General features: G+C 27.3%; 1 protein-coding gene across 1 annotated transcript in view; it reads left to right on the top strand.

The window, feature by feature from the left end:
* Nucleotides 1-25445, top strand: part of LOC111634208 (protein transport protein Sec16A-like) — a 101042-nt gene that overhangs the window by 15873 nt on the left and 59724 nt on the right. Inside the window, exons 9-12 of the mRNA XM_023378927.1 lie at nucleotides 4662-4775; nucleotides 4860-4959; nucleotides 5058-5174; nucleotides 12323-12507. Of these exons, the coding sequence (XP_023234695.1) occupies nucleotides 4662-4775; nucleotides 4860-4959; nucleotides 5058-5174; nucleotides 12323-12507 (516 nt within the window). The remainder of the gene's footprint in view (nucleotides 1-4661; nucleotides 4776-4859; nucleotides 4960-5057; nucleotides 5175-12322; nucleotides 12508-25445) is intronic.

Genomic DNA, 25445 nt, shown 5'->3' with positions numbered 1-25445 from the left:
GAACTTTTTAAAAAAATATATTTATATAAGGTACCTTTGTGGCCCTCTGAATATATGTAAATTTCTAATTTGGCCCATTAGGAAAAAGGTTGGACAACCCTGGTCTAGACACTTGACTTGGAAAACATTCTTATTGGACTGCAATTTGAAAAAATTGTAGACCTATAACTTCCCACTGTCTGTCCACCTGTCCATCTTGACTTTCCTTAATCTCGAGAATGGAATTATATAGATGAAAGACGAGACTAGATATGGAAACCTTAGGGCAGAAAGGCCCAATTAACTATATAAGAACTTCCAATGCAAACTGGAAGTCATGTTGTTTCAGTTCAGAAATTTTTCCTGTAATATGCTAGATAGATGACTGGCACAACTCTAATGTTAAAGGAAAAGTATGATGTACAGAGGCAAGCCACTACTAATTGGAAGTGGAGAGTATATATTTTAAATTAAATACAGTAAAAATGTGATTAAAACTTAAAGCCAGCATTGTGACGATGTCAAAATAAGTAATTGCTCATTTTTTAACTAGATGTTATCCAACTAAGGCAACCACTTGCTTTCTAAATTTCAAATTTCTAGGTTTTAATTTTTCAGTGTTCTGTCTAATAATAATGCAAATTTTCAAATTAACAGATTTGAGGAAACCAATATAAGAAGAATTTTATATATGGAAAATAACAACAAATGTTCATTTATGACTTTGCAAATATAAAATGCATTTAGAAATAAAGTTTCCTAATAAAATTTAGGCTAAATTAAAAACATATGACACTTGTTTAATTTCTTCACACTTCTGCTGTAAACTGTTTATAAAGGTGCCAAGCTTGTCATACTTGTGATAATGTTGCCATAAATCAGTTGAAGTTTATGCAAGTTCTTATCAAAAAATTGCAAAAAAAAAAAAAAATTACTATTATGTTGCAACAATTTTTTAGATGTATTTTTAATTTACAGGTGTTAGCTTTTAATGTCAGAAATATGTAGATAAGAAATAAATATTTTTAATAAGCACAATAAGTTGTGACATTGACATAAAAACTTCTACAAATTTTCTTCAAACTTGCCCCAGTTAGCAGCAGATTGCAGGATTTGGCAACTCTGACTTGTGTCTATTTAAAACTATCCATAATTATTAAAGATGATAATGTTCATAGTTGGAGCAGCATCCTCAACTTCTCAAACAAATATTTTGATATAGTCTGCTGTAATATAAATGGCAGGAGTTTAAAATAAAGGGCATTTTACTAGACTATTTTGAAAGTTGTACATTAGCTGGCATATTAATTAAATTAATTTATTTATTTGCATTAAGGCTAAGCCTTGTTACAGGGGGTATTTTTCAATGATGTTATTATTATACATTTGTTATTATTTTTTTCATTTGATATACATAACATTCAAGATTATCAATAATATTACAATAATCGTTTAGTATTAAATTTATCAATATTTTCCTTTTTAAATATTTTACTTTAAGTAACATATTTAGTAAACACAACAAATTTTATCAATTTATTACATATTTTTTAGTTCTTTGGTGACTAGATTAAAAAAACCATTAATTTTATACATTTGATTTAACGTTAGATTGTTTAATTTAGTTCTAAAGTCTTGATTATAGTTCGTATATAGTATTTCATTAATTTCATATTTTTGATAATATTTCTTTAGTCCTTCACAGTCTCTTATTATATGGTTCAAAGAATAGTCACTTGATTTACACAAATAACATCTGTCCTTAGTAAAATCAAAATAAGTATTATTAATAAACAATGAATATTTATTAAGTCTTAATTGCATTAATAATCTTTTAATATTCATATTGATATTAGCAGTTATGATGTTTGAAGTAGACGGGATGTTTAGAATATTGATGTACCATGGATGATATTTAGACTGATATAATAAGTTTTGATCCATTATTATTGATTGAGAAAACGCTGATTCGATCATTAGAGAGTATCCATTTTGCCAATTTGTCTGAACTATCAAATAATCTGTTTGATACACCAAAAGTTTGTAATAATTTATTGAATTTATATTGCCATAGATTCTTATTGTTATCAAAGTTAAAATTTTGATTTAGCATTATTTGATGTAAGAATCTTATATTATCATCATTAGATTGTTTTAATCTATAATAAAATTTAATTAGTCTTTTTAAATAAAACGGAAATAGTTGGAATCTGTTAGTTTCGGCAGGAATTGCATAACCAGGAACTGACCTTTCTATTTTATATAATTTTCGTAAGTAAATAACATGGAATTTTTCTAAATCATATAATAAGTCTATTGCCCAAACAGGGCTTGCATAATATATTGAAGGGATAATTAAAAGGTTGAATAGCTTCATTTGTAGTTTTATATTCATCATTTTTAAAGTTGCGCATAAATAAATAGTATTGTCAAAGTATTTATTTTTTTAGTTAAATTTTTCAGATGCGGTTGAAAATTACAATTCCAATTAAATGTTATTCCTAAATATTTTATTTCATTTACCAAGGTGAGAGGTTGATTATTTAAATAGTATGACCTTTCTTGTTTTGGAAGTTTAACATTATTTCTAAATATTATTATTTTGGTTTTTGAGATATTGATCGTTAAAAACAGGGAATTCAGATAGTTGTTTATTATACTTAGTTTATGCTGCAAAGCTATTTTTGTTGGTGCAAGTAATACAAGATCATCTGCATATAATATATAGTGATAATTTCTTCCAGAAATTTGAACACCTTCAGTGTCAAGTAGAAATAATTTATCGATATCATTCAAATAAAAATTAAACAAATATGGCGATAGTGGTTCTCCTTGTAGTAATCCTCGGTTTATAATTAATTCTGGGAATATCTGATTACCGTGACTAATGTTGATTCTGTAATTTGAAAATAATTTTGCAATTGAATCTGAAAATTTTTTTCCTGAGCCACATATTTTCAATTTATTGATCAAAGTTGGAACGTGTACTGAATCAAAGGCTTTTGATATATCTATGAAAGCAGAATATATTTTCCTGTGTTTTTTTTGTAAGTAAATTTGTATTATTGATAATAAGAAGAATAATGCCATTTCTGTTCCTTTTGTTTTTATAAATGCGAATTGAAATTTTGAGTTTAAATTAAGTTCTTCAGTCCATCATTGGAATCGTCGTGCCAGAATTGAAGTAAAACATTTTCGTAAAGTTGGTAGTAATGCAATTGGTCTGTAATTTCCTGGATCTTTTCTGTCTCCTTTTTTATATATCATTATCAGTTTTACTGTATTCCAATTTTCCGGAAAGTTTGCTGAATTGTAGAATGAATTAATTAATTCAAGCAATACCTGTTTTCCTGATGGTGGTAATAATTTTAAGAATTTAGCTGTAATTAGATCCATACCTGGTGCAGATTTTGTTTTCATTTTATTTATTGATGTTTCTAATTCGTCGTAGGTAATTATCGGATCTAAAATTTTATTTTCCAGATTCAACGTCTCTATAATGGTTATATTACTTATAGCAGTTATTCTTTTATAATAAAGTGACCAGGTTAAAAAGTCAATTTGCGATTGATTTTCAGTATTCTGTCTACGCAGTTCATGTACTGTTGACCAAAACAGAGTATTATCTTTATTTAATATTAGTCGATGTTCAAGATTTTTAAAATATTTTATTTTCTTAGATTTTAACATATTAAGATATATTGTCTTAAGTTTNATGGCAAGAAACTAAATGCTTTCATCTAAATGTCTATTTCAAGCATGGTAACATACAGCCCATCTAATGAATTTATGTGGCCCGCAATTAATCTTTCAACATTAACTACTGAAATTTGAATAGCTCAATGAAAAATTCTGACACCTAAACAACAAAGTCAACAACTCACTGTGCATTTGGAGTTAATCCTCCATTACAAATCTCTTAAGTACAGCATAGAATGTTGATAAAGCATGATAATGTGAAAAATGTATCTGTAATCTCTATGTACAATTTAGTCTCTATGGGATGACACCACAATGAGATCTCGCACCACCTCAAAATCTTCCTAGGACAGCCTGTGGTTCGGCCCGTGAAAAAAGTTCTCTTTCCAATTTGGCCCATTGGCAAAAACTGTTGGCAACCCCTGGTTTATTTTATCATCCATAAATCCATAGGAATCAAAATTATTACAATATGTCCAGGCATTAACAAAGTAACAGCTTTGTATAATACTATTCCTTACAGTGTGTGTCAAATATTTAAATATGAGTAACTGTTTTTAAAAATATAATTAAGAATAAACCAAACTGTCTTTTGGCATTAAAGTTGTTTAGTTTGAAAAGTTTTAAATTACAAACAAGTACTTTCGATGTTTCAAAATGTCATCTTCAGGTTGAGCATATATAACATTTGAATTACAATTTTTTAAAAAGTATGTTAAAAGATTCCAAATGTGCAGTTTAAATCTTAGCATGTAGTTTTTACAGAAAGTCAAACAGATGTCACATAAATGTTGTTATAATTTTAACATGTATATCTAAAAAAATATAAATAAATAAATTATGTACAAGTTAAATTATAACATTTTTCACATCTGTTCGATCTTTCTGTAAAAACTACACATTCGATTTAAACCATGCATTTGGAATCTTCTAATGTACTTTTTAAAAAAAATTTTATTTTAATACATGAAATTATTTTCCAGTTAGCTGATAAATTAAAATATCATGATCCTCACTTCACCCAAGGTCAAGGTGAATTAGAAGAACTAGGTGATCCAATTTGGTTAATTAATTTAAAGAAGTTATGTAGTTATACAGTGAGTATTTTCCAAAAAAAAAGTATTATTATTATTATTATTATTATTATTTGTTTTTATAATACCAAGAATTTAATATTATAGGATGATTATTCATTAAATTCTAATGTGAACAATGCTAATAACATTTCAAATGTTGTTGATTCATCAGTTGATACGTCTCAGTTTGTAAAGAATAATTCAGGTTAGTGTATTACTAACTTTATAAACTTTTAAAGTTAATAAAACACACTAATAACTTAGTTAAAAAAAATAATACTTATATAAATTTGCTTTTTATAGAAGCAGAACAAATTTCTAGTCCATTTTCTGAAACTCAAAATTTTTCACAACAACAATATCAGATGTGGAGAAAAGAAAATAATCAATTTGAACTTCAAACTTCTACTAATATTCAGGGTAAGATAGTTTTAAAAATACAGTAAACTCTCAATAACTCGGACTTCACATAAACTGGACAAATTTTTAAAAAATAGTAATTTAAAACTTCTTGACAATAAAAAAATTATAATTAACGAGTGTTTTCAATATCCAGAAGTCTTTATGATCCTGTGCATTATGTTACTGTAGTCAATAAGCTACTAAAGACTGTATATGGCCCTATTTTGTAGTCATGAAATTTTTTAGATCATTTCCTGTAACAATAAATTTAGCAGTATAACCTCAACTCAGTAAAACTTGTGTAGAGCTGATCATAATAAATACTCTATTGTATATTCATGTTGGAGAAAACACTTCACTAGCTTGGATTTTCATAAACTCAAACAACTTTCACTTCATATTAGTCTGAGGTATCAGGTTTTAGAAATTTGAGTAGTTGACCTTTGTTAAAAGAGTAAGAATTAGTAACAATTTTAACAAATAATACTAAAAAAGTCTATCAAAGATCTAATTAGAATGTTTGGTAAATTATTTTTTATCATAAGTTAAAATTATGACATAAACTATTATATTAATAAGTAGTCATATTTAAGCATGTTATGACAAAATATTTTAATAAAATAGATCAAAAATATTGTGTAGAGATGGACACTTTTCTAAGAAAACTTAAAAGTTGTAGCAAATTATGAAAATGGAAAAGTATGGTTTTGACACTTCCACAATTTTTATTTATTAGAATCCTCATAATCTTAGTATTTTTTGTTAAGCATATTTAAAATCTTAATATAACATCTACAAAACTAAAATCTATCAATACAACTATATGATGTATAATCATATAACATTTAAAAGTGACCATTATTCGTTTATAATTCTTCAGTATGAGTTTTCAATGATGGTATCAAAAAGAACAAGAAAATGAATAATTTTTAAGAGGAACTATAATTTATTTCAAATTAAGAAATAATAAGAATTCTTGACCATTTTGGTCAAATACCTGTTGCATCTTTCTGGTACTATCATGACTCCACATTCATAAAAGTTTTGCTTTTTGCTTACAAAAAACTGATCCAAGTGATTTTTGACATCCTCATTTGAAGTAAACATTTTACCATTTAAAAGCTTTTGTAAAGACCAGAAAAAGTAATAATCGGAGGGTGCCAAATCTGGCAAATATGGTGGGTGTGGTAGCTCATTCCATCCAAGCTGTAACAGTTTCTGACCAGTTACCAAACTTGTGTGAGATCTGGCATTATCATGGAGACACTTCACCTTTTCTGTTGATCAATTTTGGCCTTTTTTGTTTGATAGTATCACTCAATTTATCCAATTGACAGCAGTACACTTCCGAATCAATTGTGGAATTGTCCGGTAGAAGCTTGAAAAAAAGAAATTCCTTTAATGTATTCGATGTTGAAATTTTTATTCGTTGCCTGTGACGCCATGTTGAATTTTCGTCAATGTTAAGCCTAATTTTTTTTTTAAAATAATAATCATGTTTACTGTATCTTAAAAAATTATTTTTTTTATGTTTCACAAACAAAAAAAATATATTAAATAATATAGAAACAAAAAAATTATATTTTAAAAGTTCGTTTTAATATAAAAATCGTGACACAGTGACATCTAGTATCAGAAACGTTCTGATGTAAACACGAAAATATTCGGGATCGCCCACGCAGGTCAATGAGGTCAACATGAATATTTTCGGGAACAACGTAGGACAGTTTAAAATCCCAGCAAAGAGAGAATCTCTTTCTTTAAGAATGTGTGTAATCCATATATCGAGCTTTGAAATGAAAACCAAGTTGATCATAAAATGGTTGAATTTAATCTCTTAGCAATTTCTCATGTTGTTATACGTTTGCTTCAATCAATACCTTTATTTTGTCTTCTTTAGCTTCAACTGGCCTTCCAGAACGTGGTTCATCTTTAATATTGAAATTGCCAAGACAAAATTTTGTGAATCGATTTTGGCACTGTCATTCTATCAACACATCNTCACAAATGAAACTAAACCAAGACATTTCAAGTGATCATAAATGGTTGAATTCGACAAATTTTATCTCTTAGTGATTTCTCAAGTTGTTATTCGGCAGCTTGCTTCAATTAATACCTATTTTGTTTCATGAGCTTCAACTGGCCTTCCAGAATGTGGTGCATCTTCAATATCAAAACTGCCAGAAAAAATTTTGCGAACTAGTCATGACACTGTCACTGTCATATACGTCACACAATTTTTTTTTGCTTAAATAGCATTTTTACCTTTTTGGTAATAAAAAAGTAAAATATGCTAAAAATGCAGCTTTCAATTTTCAATATTTGATGGGACAGAAAAAAACAATTGCACAGAATCAAACAAAATTTTTTACAAATAAGCCTTGAAATGTCAGCTGTCAAAATATATAATGACAATATGGTTTAAAATGAAATTGGCAGGTAAAAATACAACTAATTCCTCTGGTGGTAAAGAAATGAAATTACTTTCCAAACAACCCAATAGTTTGAGAAAAATGTATCAGGTTTATTTACTTACTGTATATTATTGTTTTCCAGTCCTGTCATCTGCAGTATATAAGCTTTCTTTCATGAACTTGAGCTAATGGCAAGAAACTAAATGCTTTCATCTAAATGTCTATTTCAAGCATGGTAACATACAGCCCATCTAATGAATTTATGTGGCCCGCAATTAATCTTTCAACATTAACTACTGAAATTTGAATAGCTCAATGAAAAATTCTGACACCTAAACAACAAAGTCAACAACTCACTGTGCATTTGGAGTTAATCCTCCATTACAAATCTCTTAAGTACAGCATAGAATGTTGATAAAGCATGATAATGTGAAAAATGTATCTGTAATCTCTATGTACAATTTAGTCTCTATGGGATGACACCACAATGAGATCTCGCACCACCTCAAAATCTTCCTAGGACAGCCTGTGGTTCGGCCCGTGAAAAAAGTTCTCTTTCCAATTTGGCCCATTGGCAAAAACTGTTGGCAACCCCTGGTTTATTTTATCATCCATAAATCCATAGGAATCAAAATTATTACAATATGTCCAGGCATTAACAAAGTAACAGCTTTGTATAATACTATTCCTTACAGTGTGTGTCAAATATTTAAATATGAGTAACTGTTTTTAAAAATATAATTAAGAATAAACCAAACTGTCTTTTGGCATTAAAGTTGTTTAGTTTGAAAAGTTTTAAATTACAAACAAGTACTTTCGATGTTTCAAAATGTCATCTTCAGGTTGAGCATATATAACATTTGAATTACAATTTTTTAAAAAGTATGTTAAAAGATTCCAAATGTGCAGTTTAAATCTTAGCATGTAGTTTTTACAGAAAGTCAAACAGATGTCACATAAATGTTGTTATAATTTTAACATGTATATCTAAAAAAATATAAATAAATAAATTATGTACAAGTTAAATTATAACATTTTTCACATCTGTTCGATCTTTCTGTAAAAACTACACATTCGATTTAAACCATGCATTTGGAATCTTCTAATGTACTTTTTAAAAAAAATTTTATTTTAATACATGAAATTATTTTCCAGTTAGCTGATAAATTAAAATATCATGATCCTCACTTCACCCAAGGTCAAGGTGAATTAGAAGAACTAGGTGATCCAATTTGGTTAATTAATTTAAAGAAGTTATGTAGTTATACAGTGAGTATTTTCCAAAAAAAAAGTATTATTATTATTATTATTATTATTATTTGTTTTTATAATACCAAGAATTTAATATTATAGGATGATTATTCATTAAATTCTAATGTGAACAATGCTAATAACATTTCAAATGTTGTTGATTCATCAGTTGATACGTCTCAGTTTGTAAAGAATAATTCAGGTTAGTGTATTACTAACTTTATAAACTTTTAAAGTTAATAAAACACACTAATAACTTAGTTAAAAAAAATAATACTTATATAAATTTGCTTTTTATAGAAGCAGAACAAATTTCTAGTCCATTTTCTGAAACTCAAAATTTTTCACAACAACAATATCAGATGTGGAGAAAAGAAAATAATCAATTTGAACTTCAAACTTCTACTAATATTCAGGGTAAGATAGTTTTAAAAATACAGTAAACTCTCAATAACTCGGACTTCACATAAACTGGACAAATTTTTAAAAAATAGTAATTTAAAACTTCTTGACAATAAAAAAATTATAATTAACGAGTGTTTTCAATATCCAGAAGTCTTTATGATCCTGTGCATTATGTTACTGTAGTCAATAAGCTACTAAAGACTGTATATGGCCCTATTTTGTAGTCATGAAATTTTTTAGATCATTTCCTGTAACAATAAATTTAGCAGTATAACCTCAACTCAGTAAAACTTGTGTAGAGCTGATCATAATAAATACTCTATTGTATATTCATGTTGGAGAAAACACTTCACTAGCTTGGATTTTCATAAACTCAAACAACTTTCACTTCATATTAGTCTGAGGTATCAGGTTTTAGAAATTTGAGTAGTTGACCTTTGTTAAAAGAGTAAGAATTAGTAACAATTTTAACAAATAATACTAAAAAAGTCTATCAAAGATCTAATTAGAATGTTTGGTAAATTATTTTTTATCATAAGTTAAAATTATGACATAAACTATCCACATTCATAAAAGTTTTGATCTTTGCAAAATATGCCGAAAATGCTGCTTTCGATTTTCCATATTTGATGGGACACCAAAAAAAAAACAATTGCACAGAATCAAACAAAATTTTTTACAAATAAGCCTTGAAATGTCAGCTGTCAAAATATATAATGACAATATGGTTTAAAATGNTTAACAAATAATACTAAAAAAGTCTATCAAAGATCTAATTAGAATGTTTGGTAAATTATTTTTTATCATAAGTTAAAATTATGACATAAACTATTATATTAATAAGTAGTCATATTTAAGCATGTTATGACAAAATATTTTAATAAAATAGATCAAAAATATTGTGTAGAGATGGACACTTTTCTAAGAAAACTTAAAAGTTGTAGCAAATTATGAAAATGGAAAAGTATGGTTTTGACACTTCCACAATTTTTATTTATTAGAATCCTCATAATCTTAGTATTTTTTGTTAAGCATATTTAAAATCTTAATATAACATCTACAAAACTAAAATCTATCAATACAACTATATGATGTATAATCATATAACATTTAAAAGTGACCATTATTCGTTTATAATTCTTCAGTATGAGTTTTCAATGATGGTATCAAAAAGAACAAGAAAATGAATAATTTTTAAGAGGAACTATAATTTATTTCAAATTAAGAAATAATAAGAATTCTTTTAATTATAAAATTAGAAGAATGAAATTTAAGTTATTTTATTGAATATGGACAAAAGTGAATATGGACAAAAGTGAATATGGACAAAAGTTGATATTAAGATTCATGCTTTTTGATACTAGTGTGAGAATATGTTCAAGGGATATTGCTCTCTTGTCGTCAGATTGGGAGGATCTGCTCACTGCATTGAAGGATGGCTTTTCTATGAGTGTTGAAAAGATGCGGAGACTAAACAATCGTAAAATCACAGTCTCCTATGTCAGGACTGACACCAGTTAATCTATTTTTAGCAGATTAATGCACATTTAAATATTATTAAATAAATTTAAATAGGAGAGCCTACTTCTCTAATGAGTGGAGACTAAGAAACTAATTAACCAGACCAATATAAAAGCAACAACAATATTTATTAAAAGTCAAATGAAACAATTATAATGAAATTACAAAATACCGAGAGATTAAATATATGCTAATGTCTAATCTATGCGCGTGAGAGAGAGTTTACATAACTCTACATTTATACTACTTTCACGGAGGTGGAGGAGATCAAGGTGAAAATGTGAATCTTGAGCATAACTTCTATGTGTGCATTATAAAGTATTGCCGACTTCTTATGTGGCTGTCCTTTCTAGGGTATCTCTTCATCACTGCTGCGCAAGTTATATGTGGCACATTCTATCTTCAGTGAACTGCATGAAAAGGCAGGAAATCTACCCCTTTTTATAGGGACAGCTGAGTAACTGACTCATTGTCATAGGACATTGAGTTAAACTTTAGTCAGTCTAGAAAGGAAGTTCGTTTCCTCCTTTTTCAACATCCTTTTTGTTAAAATTTTTATCAAAGAAATAAAATATTTTGTTATATTTTATAGTAATTAATCTAATTAAACCACTGATCTCACACTAGCATTAAAGAGTAAGTATAATAGAATGATCTACTGTTTTAGATTAGAAAAATAATGAGAAGTTATAGCAGGTAATTCTTAAAATAAATTAAAAGATTGTGTGAGGATAGGGGGAGGATATAAGATTGCTAGAAGAGTTGCATCATACTGTGAATTTTTTAGATAATAATAATTTTACCAATAAAATAATTATTTTTCTTGCTAAGAATAAAATTTTAAGTTTCTTAAATCAAATATTTTAAATAGTTATATTAAGTATTGTAAAACTGTAGCATTTTTTTCTTGTAAGCTAAATACAAAAATTTTGAAAATGTTTTATAATATTAAATTTGCATATTTCTAAAACTAATAGTTATTTCTTGTAAACTTATTGCTCTAGATGACATTGTATATGCCAGACATGGGCAAATGCGGCTCTTTTTGAGTTACACACGGCTCTTGCTGAAAGTGTTAATTTCTGCTTTTTATTGTTATTTTTACAATTTTATTTCGACAATTTTGTGAAAATATGTTTATTAAAAAAATTCAATATTTGTTTTATATTATATAATAAAATTGCATTACAGAACTGCAGTACAGAAATTAAAAAGTACAGGATTGCAGTTCCCATGCATTTTGCAAACCCTACATTTCGGCTCCCACTGAACTCTTGCTTTCCCACCCCTGGTATATGCAGTGTTATATGATATAGGTTATCAAATCTGAAAAATAACCATATCATATATGGTTTTATTTTCTACAAATAATTAAATCCTGTTGGTTTCCAAAATATATAACAATATTTTGTATATAATTTTTTAATATTATGAGTACTTTGCTGAATAAGTTTCTAATATAATTGAAAAAGAGTTTATATGTAATGTAATTTAAGTGTAAAATGCCTGCTTAAGAATGATTTTAAAAATAAATAAATAATACTAGATTTTCTGATGATTTATTCTACATTGTAGATTATAATGCCCATCAAATAAATAATGAACAACAATATCAAATTAACTATTCACAATGGAATCCAGAAAAACCAAATGTGGAAGAAAAGTCACCGTTAGTTGATTGTATAGAAACAAATACTACTGAAATACCTTCTCAACAAAATATTACAAATATTGATTATTATAGTGCTAGTCTTCAACAGGTAAGACTGTTTTAATTGTTTTAATAAATTTTCTGTTGATTAGGGTTGGATGAATTAGTAAAAGTTAGATTTAGTTTCTCAATTAAGATGGACAAACATGAAGTAACTAAATTTTGAAAAGCCAACTCATTTTTGGTATATAATATAATATATATATATATGAATTTTTTTTGTTTTTTTGTTTTTGTTTTTTTCAGTAATGATCAGATATTTTTATTACTTTGTGAATTAGATTAAACAATATCATACTTTATGTAAACAGTACTGATTTTGTTGTTATTATTTTTCTTTTTCTTTTTTCAATCTTTGTTTATAGAGAACTATGAACTATAAAATAAATGGTAATGTTTTGATTATATTTTTTCATCATGTTTTTTAGAATTGTAAAATTTAAAGAGACTGTTCTGTATATTGTTCTTTCTAGAGAAAAGTTTGATAGTTTAATTAAAGTTTTGTTTTTTATAAAGATTGAAAGGTGAGATTGTTCCATAATTTCTAGTTTCAAATAAATCCTTTCATTGAAGGTTATTTTCATTTGTTTTTCCCCCACTTTATTGCTCGAGAATCCAAACTGTTCTGTGAGTGAATGTTTTGAAATGTTACAGTAAACCCTCTGTGATGTTAAATTTAAGAAAATTGTTAAAAGTATGTTATTTCAGTTAAGACACAGCATCATATCATGCTTCTGAAGTCACAAATTTGCATGTGAGAACAAGTCTAAATCACAATTCATATGATTATTATCTAATGTAAAGATATTTATAATAAATTATAAAAAAGAAATACTAATTTATATTAAACTATGAAGCTGTATAAAGAAAAATTTATTATTACAAATAAAACACTCAATAAAATATTGTTAAACTGTTATGATGATAATTTTATGTTAAATGAATGAGAGAAGAAAATTTTAATTGGATTGCTGAATGGAAATTATATTGTATATAATAGAAAATTATAAAATGTAAAATGAGAAGCCATAAATTTAATAAAATTAATAGAAATCTGTTTTAATCATTTACATTTTTCCCTCTTGTATCTAGTAAATCATATATCTGTTCACTTACTAAATGATTGACTATCTAAGCAGGATCACATTATTAACAAACTGAAGAAGAAAGTTGAATCTGTATACATTCCTTTACAATCTGTTTTTCTGATTTGAAAAAACAGATTGACCAAAATAATGTAGTAAAATCTGTGTGTGTCTGATCAAAATATTCATAAAATGATTCAAATATAGAACAACTCCATATGGAACAATTATTAGCATTTCATGTAGAAGTATTAGAAACAACAGATCAATTCAGAACAAACTGAACAATTCAGAGATAACCTGTTTAGACAATAGATTTTCAGAAGAATTATTGAATTACATATTTTAATAACGTTTTAAATCCAAATTAAGAATGCAATGCATTAATTATTTGTTCTATACAATTAATATTTTGTATATTTATACAGTTGGGCTTTTGATTGTCCAAAACAATTTGGATTGTGATTGTGATCTGTTTATCTTAATACTGGATTTTGATAAAGCAATTATTGAGGATTATATTTCAAAAACTGAGTAGTTAATATGAAAGTTACTAATAACAGTTTAAAAATTGATTTTTTTTTTTTTTTTTTTTTAATAATTTTAAGCAAGTTGACTTTTCAAAATGTTCTGTTTGAAATACATCAGAAATTGAAGTTAAACAGAATGAAGCTTATTAATGTAAAAGAGTTACTTGATAAATTCAAATTCAATCCTAATCTAGATACAGATTTAATAAAATTAAAAAAATATATGTATTAAAACTATTGATTAAATAATATATTAGACTTGTTTGTATATGTGCCAATATCAGAGATTTTTTATTTATTTTGTTATCATGCATAATAATTAAAAGTGCATTAATTTTGCAAAATATTGAATGTTCAAATGCTATAATTTCCATTATTTTTTTTAGGGTTTATGTCTGTGATCTACTTTCTTTTAGTATTGAGATGGATGAAATATGAAATAATAATTAATTGGCTGCACATTGCTTGTTACTTTGGTAGTAGAAAGCATAATGTGTGTGGAGTAAGCATTACAGACAGCTGAAAATAAATTTATGAATATATTAACTTGTTAAACAAGAATTGATATAAATTGTGATAAAGTTTGCATGTTTGTTATGCATGTTAAGTAACACTACTGTATTATTTAAGTTTGTCAATGCTTTTTTTAATATTTTATTTTTAGAACTGTCACAATATTTTAAAATGTTTAAGAATTAATTAATGCAATTATTTTTAAAAAACAAATATAGCACTATTCATACAAATTTAAGTGCAAAAAGTTTGAATAGAACTGATTTTTAGATTTATTATTAATTCATTGCATTATAAATTTTTTTTGACAGATAGTTTTAAAATATTTTTAATAAAATAACAGAATTTAAATATGAAGTTTTTGTAAAGTTGTATTTATTAATAATTTTTATTAAAAGCATATCAAAGTATAATTCATTTCAGCTAGCTTATAATACTAATTTTCAACTGCACTACAAGTTTACAAAATCAATGTATTGATTTTCTAAAGTTGCACAGTTTTCAAGGTTAAAAAAGGTACAGTAAAACCTCAATATTTTGAAACTTGAAGGACCAAAAACATACAACTTTGATTTGGAAAAAACTTCAGATAATTTGAAGGTTTTGTAATCCTTGAATAAAATTATGACATTATCTTATATAATTTTACCCATTCATTTATGTATGAGTTATAAGTAAGTTTTTGAAATAGAGTAAATTACTGTCATGTTCCAAAAAATTGGCATGTATTTGAATGTAAGTTTGTTATGTTTTCATTAAAGCAAGATCTGAAAATAACATACAAAAGAAGCTTAAGTGATTCAATAAGAATTATTATAAATTTTGTCTTAAGTTCAAGATTACAAAAATTATCTGATCTGATGAAATCAAGCTGTATTAATGACTAAATCTATAAGTACATATTTCGTCATGAATATGCATGTGTATTTAATGGACTGTGGAATTTTTGAAACAATAGATTTTTGGAAAAATGTCCAAAATAATTAAATGCAAAACAGATTTCTTCCATAAAAATAAAACATTTTTCCTTTGTTGGCAACGTGTACAATGTCTGAATGACCTTGAATGGATGTCTAATAAATCAATGTATAATTAATTATAATCAATCAAAACTTTATTTTGCAAAAGGAAATTTTCCCTTTTGTAGGGGGAAGTACATTTTTAATTTAGTAGAATACATATTATTAAAATAGTTAACAGAATAATAGTTATAATAGTTGTTTTGCAATAATTTACATTTTAGTTTTGTTTTGATATAATTAAAAATGAGTTAAATTACATTTCACTTTTTATATTAACAACAATAATAATATAAAAAGTGAAATGTAATTTAACTCATTGTTAATTATATCAAAACAAAACTAAAGTGTAAATTATTGCAAAATGATGTACAGTATAATTGGTGAAACCAAAACTGCTACTTGGGTGTGGAAAGTTTCTTATAAACATGATGGAAGATTTTGAATTAAACATTATTTTTGCAGATCACAGGACCAAATTATGAGTTTGAGTTTCATTGTACACACGTTTCAAATTATCTGAACTAAAATATATGCAAAACCCTATTTTCTTGGCCAGGGACTAGATTTTGAATACTTTGAATTATTTGATATCAAAATAGCGAGATTTTACTGTATTAGTGTGCACAGTTCACATTACCTTTTTTTAACCCTTTATATTAAGTCCTGTACATATTTTGAAACAATATACAGTTGTCCCTCTATAGTCCGATGTTTTTTAATCCGACATGCTCAGTAGTCCGACGCACCTCCCGTCAAGGTACCCGTCCCCGTTACGTGTCTGCTTGCACAGAAGCATGTCGCGATGTGAATCTCACCATCCAATTTTTACACGATGACACACATTTTGTGTGTTTTATGTGAGCAGTTCTGTTCGAACAGTTGGAGTAGAGAGTATTGTAAGTTACTGCTAGCAAAACAATGCAAAATATGTAATTATTTTTGGTAATCCGGACACTTTTGGTAATCTGACATACCTTTGGTCCCATACCTGTCGGATTATCAAGGGACAACTGTAATAGAAAAAGTAATTGATCTAAGATGATACAATCTGTTGCAATAGAATTTGAATATTGATTCAATCTCTTTCTGTATATTATTGAGTATGTCTGTAATGATAGAATAACATCAGCAATTTTTTTCTTCTTTCAGAATAACTAAATTGGGGGTTAGTGTTGTGTAGACAAAATCTTTAACATAACCTCACAAAAAAAAGATGCAGAGGTGTAATTTCCAGTAATTGGGTTGGCCATGGAATAGGCCTAGCTATGGGATGTTTTTCCTGGATAAATGTCCATCTGTTTGGGAAAACTTTATTCCACTTGGCATGAATATCTAAATCCCATGAGGAGGGCACCATCATGTTGTAATATGACATGAGATTACAATTCCTGAATTTGTGAAAAGACAGTCCATTAAATCCAAATAAACATTTTCATTGGCTGTTTTTATGAAAATAAAGTCAATGATTTTGTTGTGAAGCAATCTACACCACACATTCACCTTTGAACATATAAATGTATTCATATACCATGAGAGAATTTTTAGATTCCCTATTCAAATGCTGTGTTGATTAACTTTAATGAAGTAATCTTTCATCTAAATGGTGGAGAAACAACTGTAGTTAGGTATTGATTATCCTCATCAGTACATAAAAGCATGAAGTGTGCAAATTCACTTTATCATAGTTTATCATTTGGCTGAATTGTCTGGAAAATTTGTATTTGTACGCATACAACTTCAGTTGTTTGTGCAGAATTTTCAGTACAGTTGTTTCTGAAATATGCAATTCTAATGATGCATATCAAGTTGATTTTGACTTGATTATCCCAGTGCTGCATTGGTAAGCTTCATGCACTTACTCTACAGTCTCAAACAACATAGATAGTAGGCCACTGTGAGGCAGTCAGTTACAAAACCTGTCTTTTTAAAATTTCACACACATTTCTTAATGGAGGTAATGTGTGAAGGATCATTTTTTTCCATATTCTGTCTTGTATTGTTTCTAGATGACAGTCACTGATTTTGTCTTGGACAGCCATATCTTACACTGTGCCTTTTCCTGCAATGTCATCATTTTGGTTTTGGATTGTCTTGTGGTTACTTAACCTCAAAAACTATTTGAGTTGTCCTTTTATTGCTGTAAACTGTGTCATCTTAGGTCCATTCCTTTTTCTATCATATTGCTTCAAAATGTTTGCAGAAGTTTGTGACACCATTTATACAGGATATAGACACAAGCATTGCACTAGACTATATCTTACATCTGCTATGTAATAACTAAATACATTCATTTCCAATACTAATGAAACATATAATTTTGAACTTGATCTCTGACTTGATTTCATCACTTAATCTACAAGGTATGATGAGTCTGTGCCATTAGTCAACTTTGGGTTACATCAGGAAGGATAACTAAATATAATTGCACTGACATATAGGTAGTAATGGACTATTCATTGGTTTGGACATAATGTATTCCCAACTCCTCTTCATATGGGGATAAATTCTATGAAAGATATCATTATAGTTTAAATTAGTCATAGAGCATCCCAAAACCAGTAGGGGTGACACAATGTGAGGTTTCTCTCACATGGTGATTTTGAGTTGAAGAATTTTACCATAATATCCTTACATAAGCTGCAACTGTTTTCATAATTTATAAGTTATTTCATTTTTCAGGATAACTTTTATTATCTGTACCTAGCATTACAGTTATTTTATAGTTCTTAATCATTGCAGGAATTTTTTCTTTAGGCTGCTAAAAGATAAATAATTATATTTCTGAAATGCACATTGTTTTTTTTTTTTTTAATATATACAAATTACAAAAATTAAAGAATAAAATTACTGCACCTTTAATTCAGTTGGTAGATTCTTTTGACTGAATTTTCTGATGGCTAGATGACTGAGGCAGTTAAGGCATCAGTTTTCAGCTCTGGGGACCCAGGATCAAATTTGGGTAATCAACTTCAGGAATTTTTTTGGGAATGGTAAGTTCCAGACATGTTGGGTTTCCATCCCTTACTACTGGGTGTCTCCATTGTGGTTAGAAGAAAGGCTCTCTTAGTGCCCATAGAATGGAAAGTAAAAAAACAAAAAACTGAAGTTTTCTTAACTGTTTGAAAATATACTATACTCTTGCTGATCTGAACTAATTATTGTAAGTTGTTAGAATTGAAGAGGCTGAGATTAGAATATTATATAAATTATATATAATATTATATAAAGAAAAGAATGTAAAAAAAAGAACCACAAATAAATGCATTTATTATTATACATATAAAACTTTAAAGAATTTTAATTGTATATACCAAGTACAGCATGTTCTAAAATGTGTAGTACATACCATTGTTTAAAAATGCAAAAATGAAGAAATCAGAATGCAAAAAATTTTTTTTTTTGTTTTTGTTTACTTCGTGTGCTGTGTTGCAACTACTAGAAATAGTTTTTATTGTTTTGTTTAAAATTATTACAAAAACAAATTTAATGCATTTTTTTTTTAAGGAAGTTTGACTGTTTTATTTCATATGTTATACAGTATATTTTATTCATAGTAATTATTTTACTAATTAAAATAACTCAAAATCAAATTTATTAACTTGGCAAAATAGTAAAAAAAAATTAATAAAATTAGTTCAGATTAAGGCAGGTTTGGATTAATGGGAGTGCAGTCTGTTTTGATTGAGAGATGTACAGTAGAGCATGGATTATCTGAATCAATTGGGAACTGGGGTTGTTTGGAAAATCAATTTTTCAGATAACCGATTATGTATGAAAAAATATATTAACCTATCCTATGTTGAAATTCATTCAAATCTTGGCATGTCCTTAAATACCCTCTCATAGTCACGCCAGTGCTGCCAGCTAAAACATGCACACCAACAAAAATAATATTGGAGTACAAGACATAGTCAAAGATTGCAGCGCCACAGCATTAGTGGTAATTTAAATTTGTCAACTGAAAAGCTTTCAGTTAATTGACATGTCGGTTGATCAATATTCGGATAATCGATGCTCTACTGTATTTGTTTAAATACTGATGTAATAAATACAATTACAACATTATCCTGAATTTTTGGGAAAAATCCATATATATTTATTTTGTGAGTTAATAATTGTTAATCTATAGTTTGTGGTTGTTAGCTGTTTTGCAATATCCCAAATTAAGATGATTGTGAAATATGTTCACTGCCATATGAAAAATAGTATTGTAATCATAGGAAAATTAAAGAGAAAAACTAGTTTGTTTTTGCATATATATATGATGCTTTTATTTCAACCATTTAGAGTTTAATTATTTGTTTTATAGTTTATCATATATATTTTTTTATGAATAATTTTGTTATTGTAGTAACTTAGTATACATATTACGGTAGAGTCCTGTAAACTCAACTTAATGTGGACTGAGAAAGTGATGAGTTACCGAAAATGAAGTGTGTTATGGATTCTGNTGTAGTAACTTAGTATACATATTACGGTAGAGTCCTGTAAACTCAACTTAATGTGGACTGAGAAAGTGATGAGTTACCGAAAATGAAGTGTGTTATGGATTCTGGGATGAACCCATCCCAGAATCCATAACACACTTCATTTTTGGTAACTCATCATGTTGTATTAAATTTAAATAACATGTAATTATGTAAATTATTGTACATTTTCATTCATTAAATAGAACATTAAGAAAGTGCTATATTAACTAATTTTCTTTGATTTATAGTACATGAGAATGAAAATCAATACTATTTAATCTGTCACTGGAATACTGCTAGCTGATATACAAAGAGAACTTAATTATCTATTATCATACTTAACACATTATTTACTTAGATTAATTCTGATACAGTACATTAAACTCTATCAAATCATCTGATTAAATTCTTTTCTGAATATTAAATAAGCTTAATTATTATATTGTGATTTTACTTTTTAAAATTTTATCAGATTAACTGTTTAAATTGTTTAAAAAAATAATCAATACAAGGTACATAAATTTTATAGATACCAAAGGTCATTTTATACAACATGAAATGTTATATGAACTGTTCACTTGCCAAATCGATTAACTCCGTCACTGATTTTGTCTTGGACAGCCATATCTTACACTGTGCCTTTTCCTGCAATGTCATCATTTTGGTTTTGGATTGTCTTGTGGTTACTTAACCTCAAAAACTATTTGAGTTGTCCTTTTATTGCTGTAAACTGTGTCATCTTAGGTCCATTCCTTTTTCTATCATATTGCTTCAAAATGTTTGCAGAAGTTTGTGACACCATTTATACAGGATATAGACACAAGCATTGCACTAGACTATATCTTACATCTGCTATGTAATAACTAAATACATTCATTTCCAATACTAATGAAACATATAATTTTGAACTTGATCTCTGACTTGATTTCATCACTTAATCTACAAGGTATGATGAGTCTGTGCCATTAGTCAACTTTGGGTTACATCAGGAAGGATAACTAAATATAATTGCACTGACATATAGGTAGTAATGGACTATTCATTGGTTTGGACATAATGTATTCCCAACTCCTCTTCATATGGGGATAAATTCTATGAAAGATATCATTATAGTTTAAATTAGTCATAGAGCATCCCAAAACCAGTAGGGGTGACACAATGTGAGGTTTCTCTCACATGGTGATTTTGAGTTGAAGAATTTTACCATAATATCCTTACATAAGCTGCAACTGTTTTCATAATTTATAAGTTATTTCATTTTTCAGGATAACTTTTATTATCTGTACCTAGCANTTGAAATGCTTTTTTTTTTTCATTTGAATATTTTTTTGTAATGTTTCATATGTAAATATGTTCTCATTAGTTTGCTTTCAATAATTTAAGGTTGAAGTATTTTTGCAATATAGTTCTCATTCTTTACTAAAATGTGTTTAACATATTGGTGACCGAATATCACTGATAATAGTTCACTCTTCCTTTATCATTTATATTTTATTAACGTTATAAGATTAAAAAATTTTCATTTTTAGAAAACCAATATATTAAATTACCATGAACAATTAAAAAATATTTGCACACACATATTCAAAGAATTGTGTGTGATTAATCAGAAGTAAATAAGGGAAATATGATTAATATCATATATATTATTGTATTAATAATTTTTTTCTGCTGTTATAAACATCTCCTATAATAAGGTGACCAATCATCCTCCTTTAGGGAGGACAGTCCTTTTTTAAGTTCTGTCCTCCCTTGAAAAGTGTCCTCCTACATGTCCTCCTTTTTGATATTTGAAGACTAATCTGTAAATCTCCATATTCAATTGATGCCAAGCTGATCCATTGTATGCGATGTGTTTGTATTTAACGTGATGATTCATCAAGCTTGGTACAGTGTGGCAAGACGTGATTATGAGACGCATGCGTTCTGCACAAAAGAGAACGCACCGCGTGGAAGTGTTGTTTACTTCTTATTGAAATATTACACGGCACATACACATGCAGTAGATATTATTATAGTGTATTATTGTTGCAATGAATAAAATCTTTCTTTTATTAAGATATTTTTTCCTTCAATTTATTTGTGTCCTCCTTTTCATTGTAAAATAGTTGGTCACCTTAGCTATAAATGATAATACCAGGAACAGTCAAGATTTTAACTGTTTGGTATCATTTTGACAAGTAAATTGGTATTTCTAATAAATGGAAAGAATTGTCATTTACATTAGTTTATAGATAAATTTTACTAATTGTATATAGTGTGTGTACTTTCACTGCACACTGTTGCAGAAATATGTTGTTGCAATTTGTTTATATTTTCTTGGAAATAACTTTTATATTTCTAGTTTTTGTGTGTTGAATTAAAAACATTCTAAATGAAAAAAAGAGAATATAAATGTGGAAATCAAATTACAATATAGAAAATATCTTAGAGAAAATAAGAAAAGAAATATAACTTAAGTAACTGTTGACAATTTAACATGGAAAAAAATCAGAAAAATGTTTGAAAACTGCATAAAAACTATTCATATTTTTTTACTTTGTTTCCTTTAATACTTGTTAATGATTTTGTTTTGAAATTTTTCTGTCATCAGTTTTCTCTAACTTTTGTGTTCTAGATTTTTTTTTTTTAAAACTAACTTTTGAAGGTATGTTTAGATTATATTTTCAGGTGGTAATTATTTATTCTTTCTTGATTCATTTAAAAATTATTAATAGAATTTATTAATAATTTATGTTCCTGATATGCAATGTTATGCATTAAGCCTAATAAAAATGAAATCTTGATTTTTTTTAGCTGTGAACCAGAAATCAATGAGAAATCTTGTTACAAAACCAGTTTTGATGAAATATTAAATAACTTATTTGATAGTGAAGTTGGAGTGGATTTTTACACAGCTTTGAAGGATAACAAAACTATCATTTTATTGTCATCCTTTGCAGGAGAATTAATAGTGTTTCACTATCTCAGATAATTGAATTTGCTATAAAATATACAGTTACTACTAATGTAACATCTTCCTTGTTAGATAGTAAAATTAACTAGGCATTTAGTTAGTGTGTCTGTACAAACTTGTTGCACAGGTTAACATTTCTGAAGTACATTTGATTCAAAGTAAATGTTTGGTTATTTAATTAAGTTTTTTTTTTTACTATGAGTTTTTGAAGAATTCCATTAAACATTACTGATTTTGAATTTTTTTTTAATTTTACATTTTTGAATAGCTATTGCTTATTAATTAGAACAAAAAAATAGATTCATCAATAACTTGTTATTTTTAAATTTTCTCTTATAACAACATATAACTAGTAATCTACACTAAAATAAAAGTAATTGCAAATCAGTTTTATGCAAACAAATAAAATCAATTGTTAAATTATCTATTCTACAAAATATTGATGCAACATTTCAACAATAATTAAATAGTATGAATTGTATGAATGAATAAATTTTTTTTTATTGTTACTGAATGAGGTGTAGATTAAAAGAACCTATGCATGATCATTCTATATAACTTTTATATTATACATAAGACAACTTGTAAATCTTTTTAATTTTATACATTTTATATTTAATTAGTGAATTGGTCACCAGTATGTTAATTATTTCTCTAACTTTTCATTAATTTAAACTTTTATTTAATGCTTAATATAATGTGACAGTTCTATTTTAGAAATTGATTGAATATGTATATTTAAATATATGTATATTTCAATAAATATTCTTATTTTAAGAATATTCTGATCATTTTCAAATATTTAAAATCAATAATAATTAAATAGTGGGTGAGTCAATAAGAAGGTTTCACTATGTATGTAATTCACATATTTAGCAATGTGTTCTTATTGACTCAGCCTATATTGAACCATATAGAGTATTTCTTAATTTATGATTTGCATGTTTTTTTTTATATTTTCCTAATACCTCACTCCTTCTGATACCCACTCTCCTCTGTGTTCTTTATTGCTGCTGATGTTCAGGAGTATCCTCTCATGTCTTCAATCTCACAGTTACAACTAGAGGCTACTCCAAGTCAAGGTCAGGTAAATAATAATCCATCCTCTTCTGAAGAACATGAAAATTTAATTAAGAAAGAAGAGTCAGAAAGTGATACTGCCTTATGTTCTTCAGCTCATAGTACACCATCTCATACTTATTTACTTTCTAAGTATGATTTTAATATGGATGAAAAACAGACTTTAGTACCAAGTCATCATAAATCAAATAATAAAGTTTTAAACTCTTGTTTGAAAACTAATAAGCAAAGTTTCAAAGAAAAAAATAAAAAATGTATTAAATTTGATATGACAAATATAAATTTTAAACAAGGATCATCTGATAAAGGTAAACTACGGCAAGCAGTTTTGCGCAGAAGAAGAATGATAACAAGAAGCCCATTGAAAGGAAATAGTACTGATAGTAGCACGGAAGGAAGTCCTAATTTGACAGTGACTAAAAAGAAATCGTCTCTCTTATCTGCTTTGGGTTTAATAAAAAGTAATTTACAAGAAAAAAAATATTCTGAACGTAAATCAAAAAAGAAAGGACTTGAATTAATTTTAAAAGGTAATCAAGGAACAAAAACATTTGCTATTGATGAACCTTGTGATCCAGGAAAAAGTGAAGTAAAAACAAAGAGAAAAATGTGGCATCATAAAAGTGATCTTTCATCAGTACTTAGAAATAAATTTGCTTCTTATTCTGATAAAAGTTCAGATACAGAGAGGTCTTCTGATATTCAAATTGATACTATTACACTAAAAAAGAAAAAGAGACCTCCCTTAGTTTTTGGAGGTACCTTTCCGATAGATGAACCGTGTAATGCTACAAAAGACAACATTTCTAAAAATGAAATATGTTCTCAGAATAAATTGGTATCCTCAACAAGAAAGCCTCGTGCAAAGTCATCTAGAGTTCGAAACCGACAGACTTATCCAATAGATGCTCCTTGTTGCTCCAAATCAAATCTCTGCCCCGATCATGCAAATCTAGTTTATGAAAAAAATACAAAATCACACAGTGGTTCTTGTTCAAGTGTTCAAAGTGATGATACCCTGAATATGTCATCACCAATTCATACAACAAGAAAATGCAAAAATAGTCAGAATCGTCAAAAATCCATAATACAACATTCCATTTCCTTACAGAAAAGTATGAAACAACCAAAACATTTAGGAAAAATTGAAGTTAAAAATGACAATAATGTTGCTCAAATTACATCTGTTATGAAAGATGAAAAGAAGTCTCTAACAGTAAGTATAAACTAAAATCAAAGAATATTTAAAGAAAAGCTGTATAAAAGTAATGCAATCTTCACATACCATTATGCATATCTAAAAAAAATTATAAAAATGTGTATGTAAAATTA

The sequence above is a fragment of the Centruroides sculpturatus genome, unplaced genomic scaffold (assembly GCF_000671375.1).
Source record: "Centruroides sculpturatus isolate CEXI.00-Female unplaced genomic scaffold, Cexi_2.0 scaffold813, whole genome shotgun sequence".
Taxonomy (NCBI): Eukaryota; Metazoa; Arthropoda; class Arachnida; order Scorpiones; family Buthidae; genus Centruroides; species Centruroides sculpturatus.
This window is presented reverse-complemented; position numbering and strand designations above follow the sequence as displayed.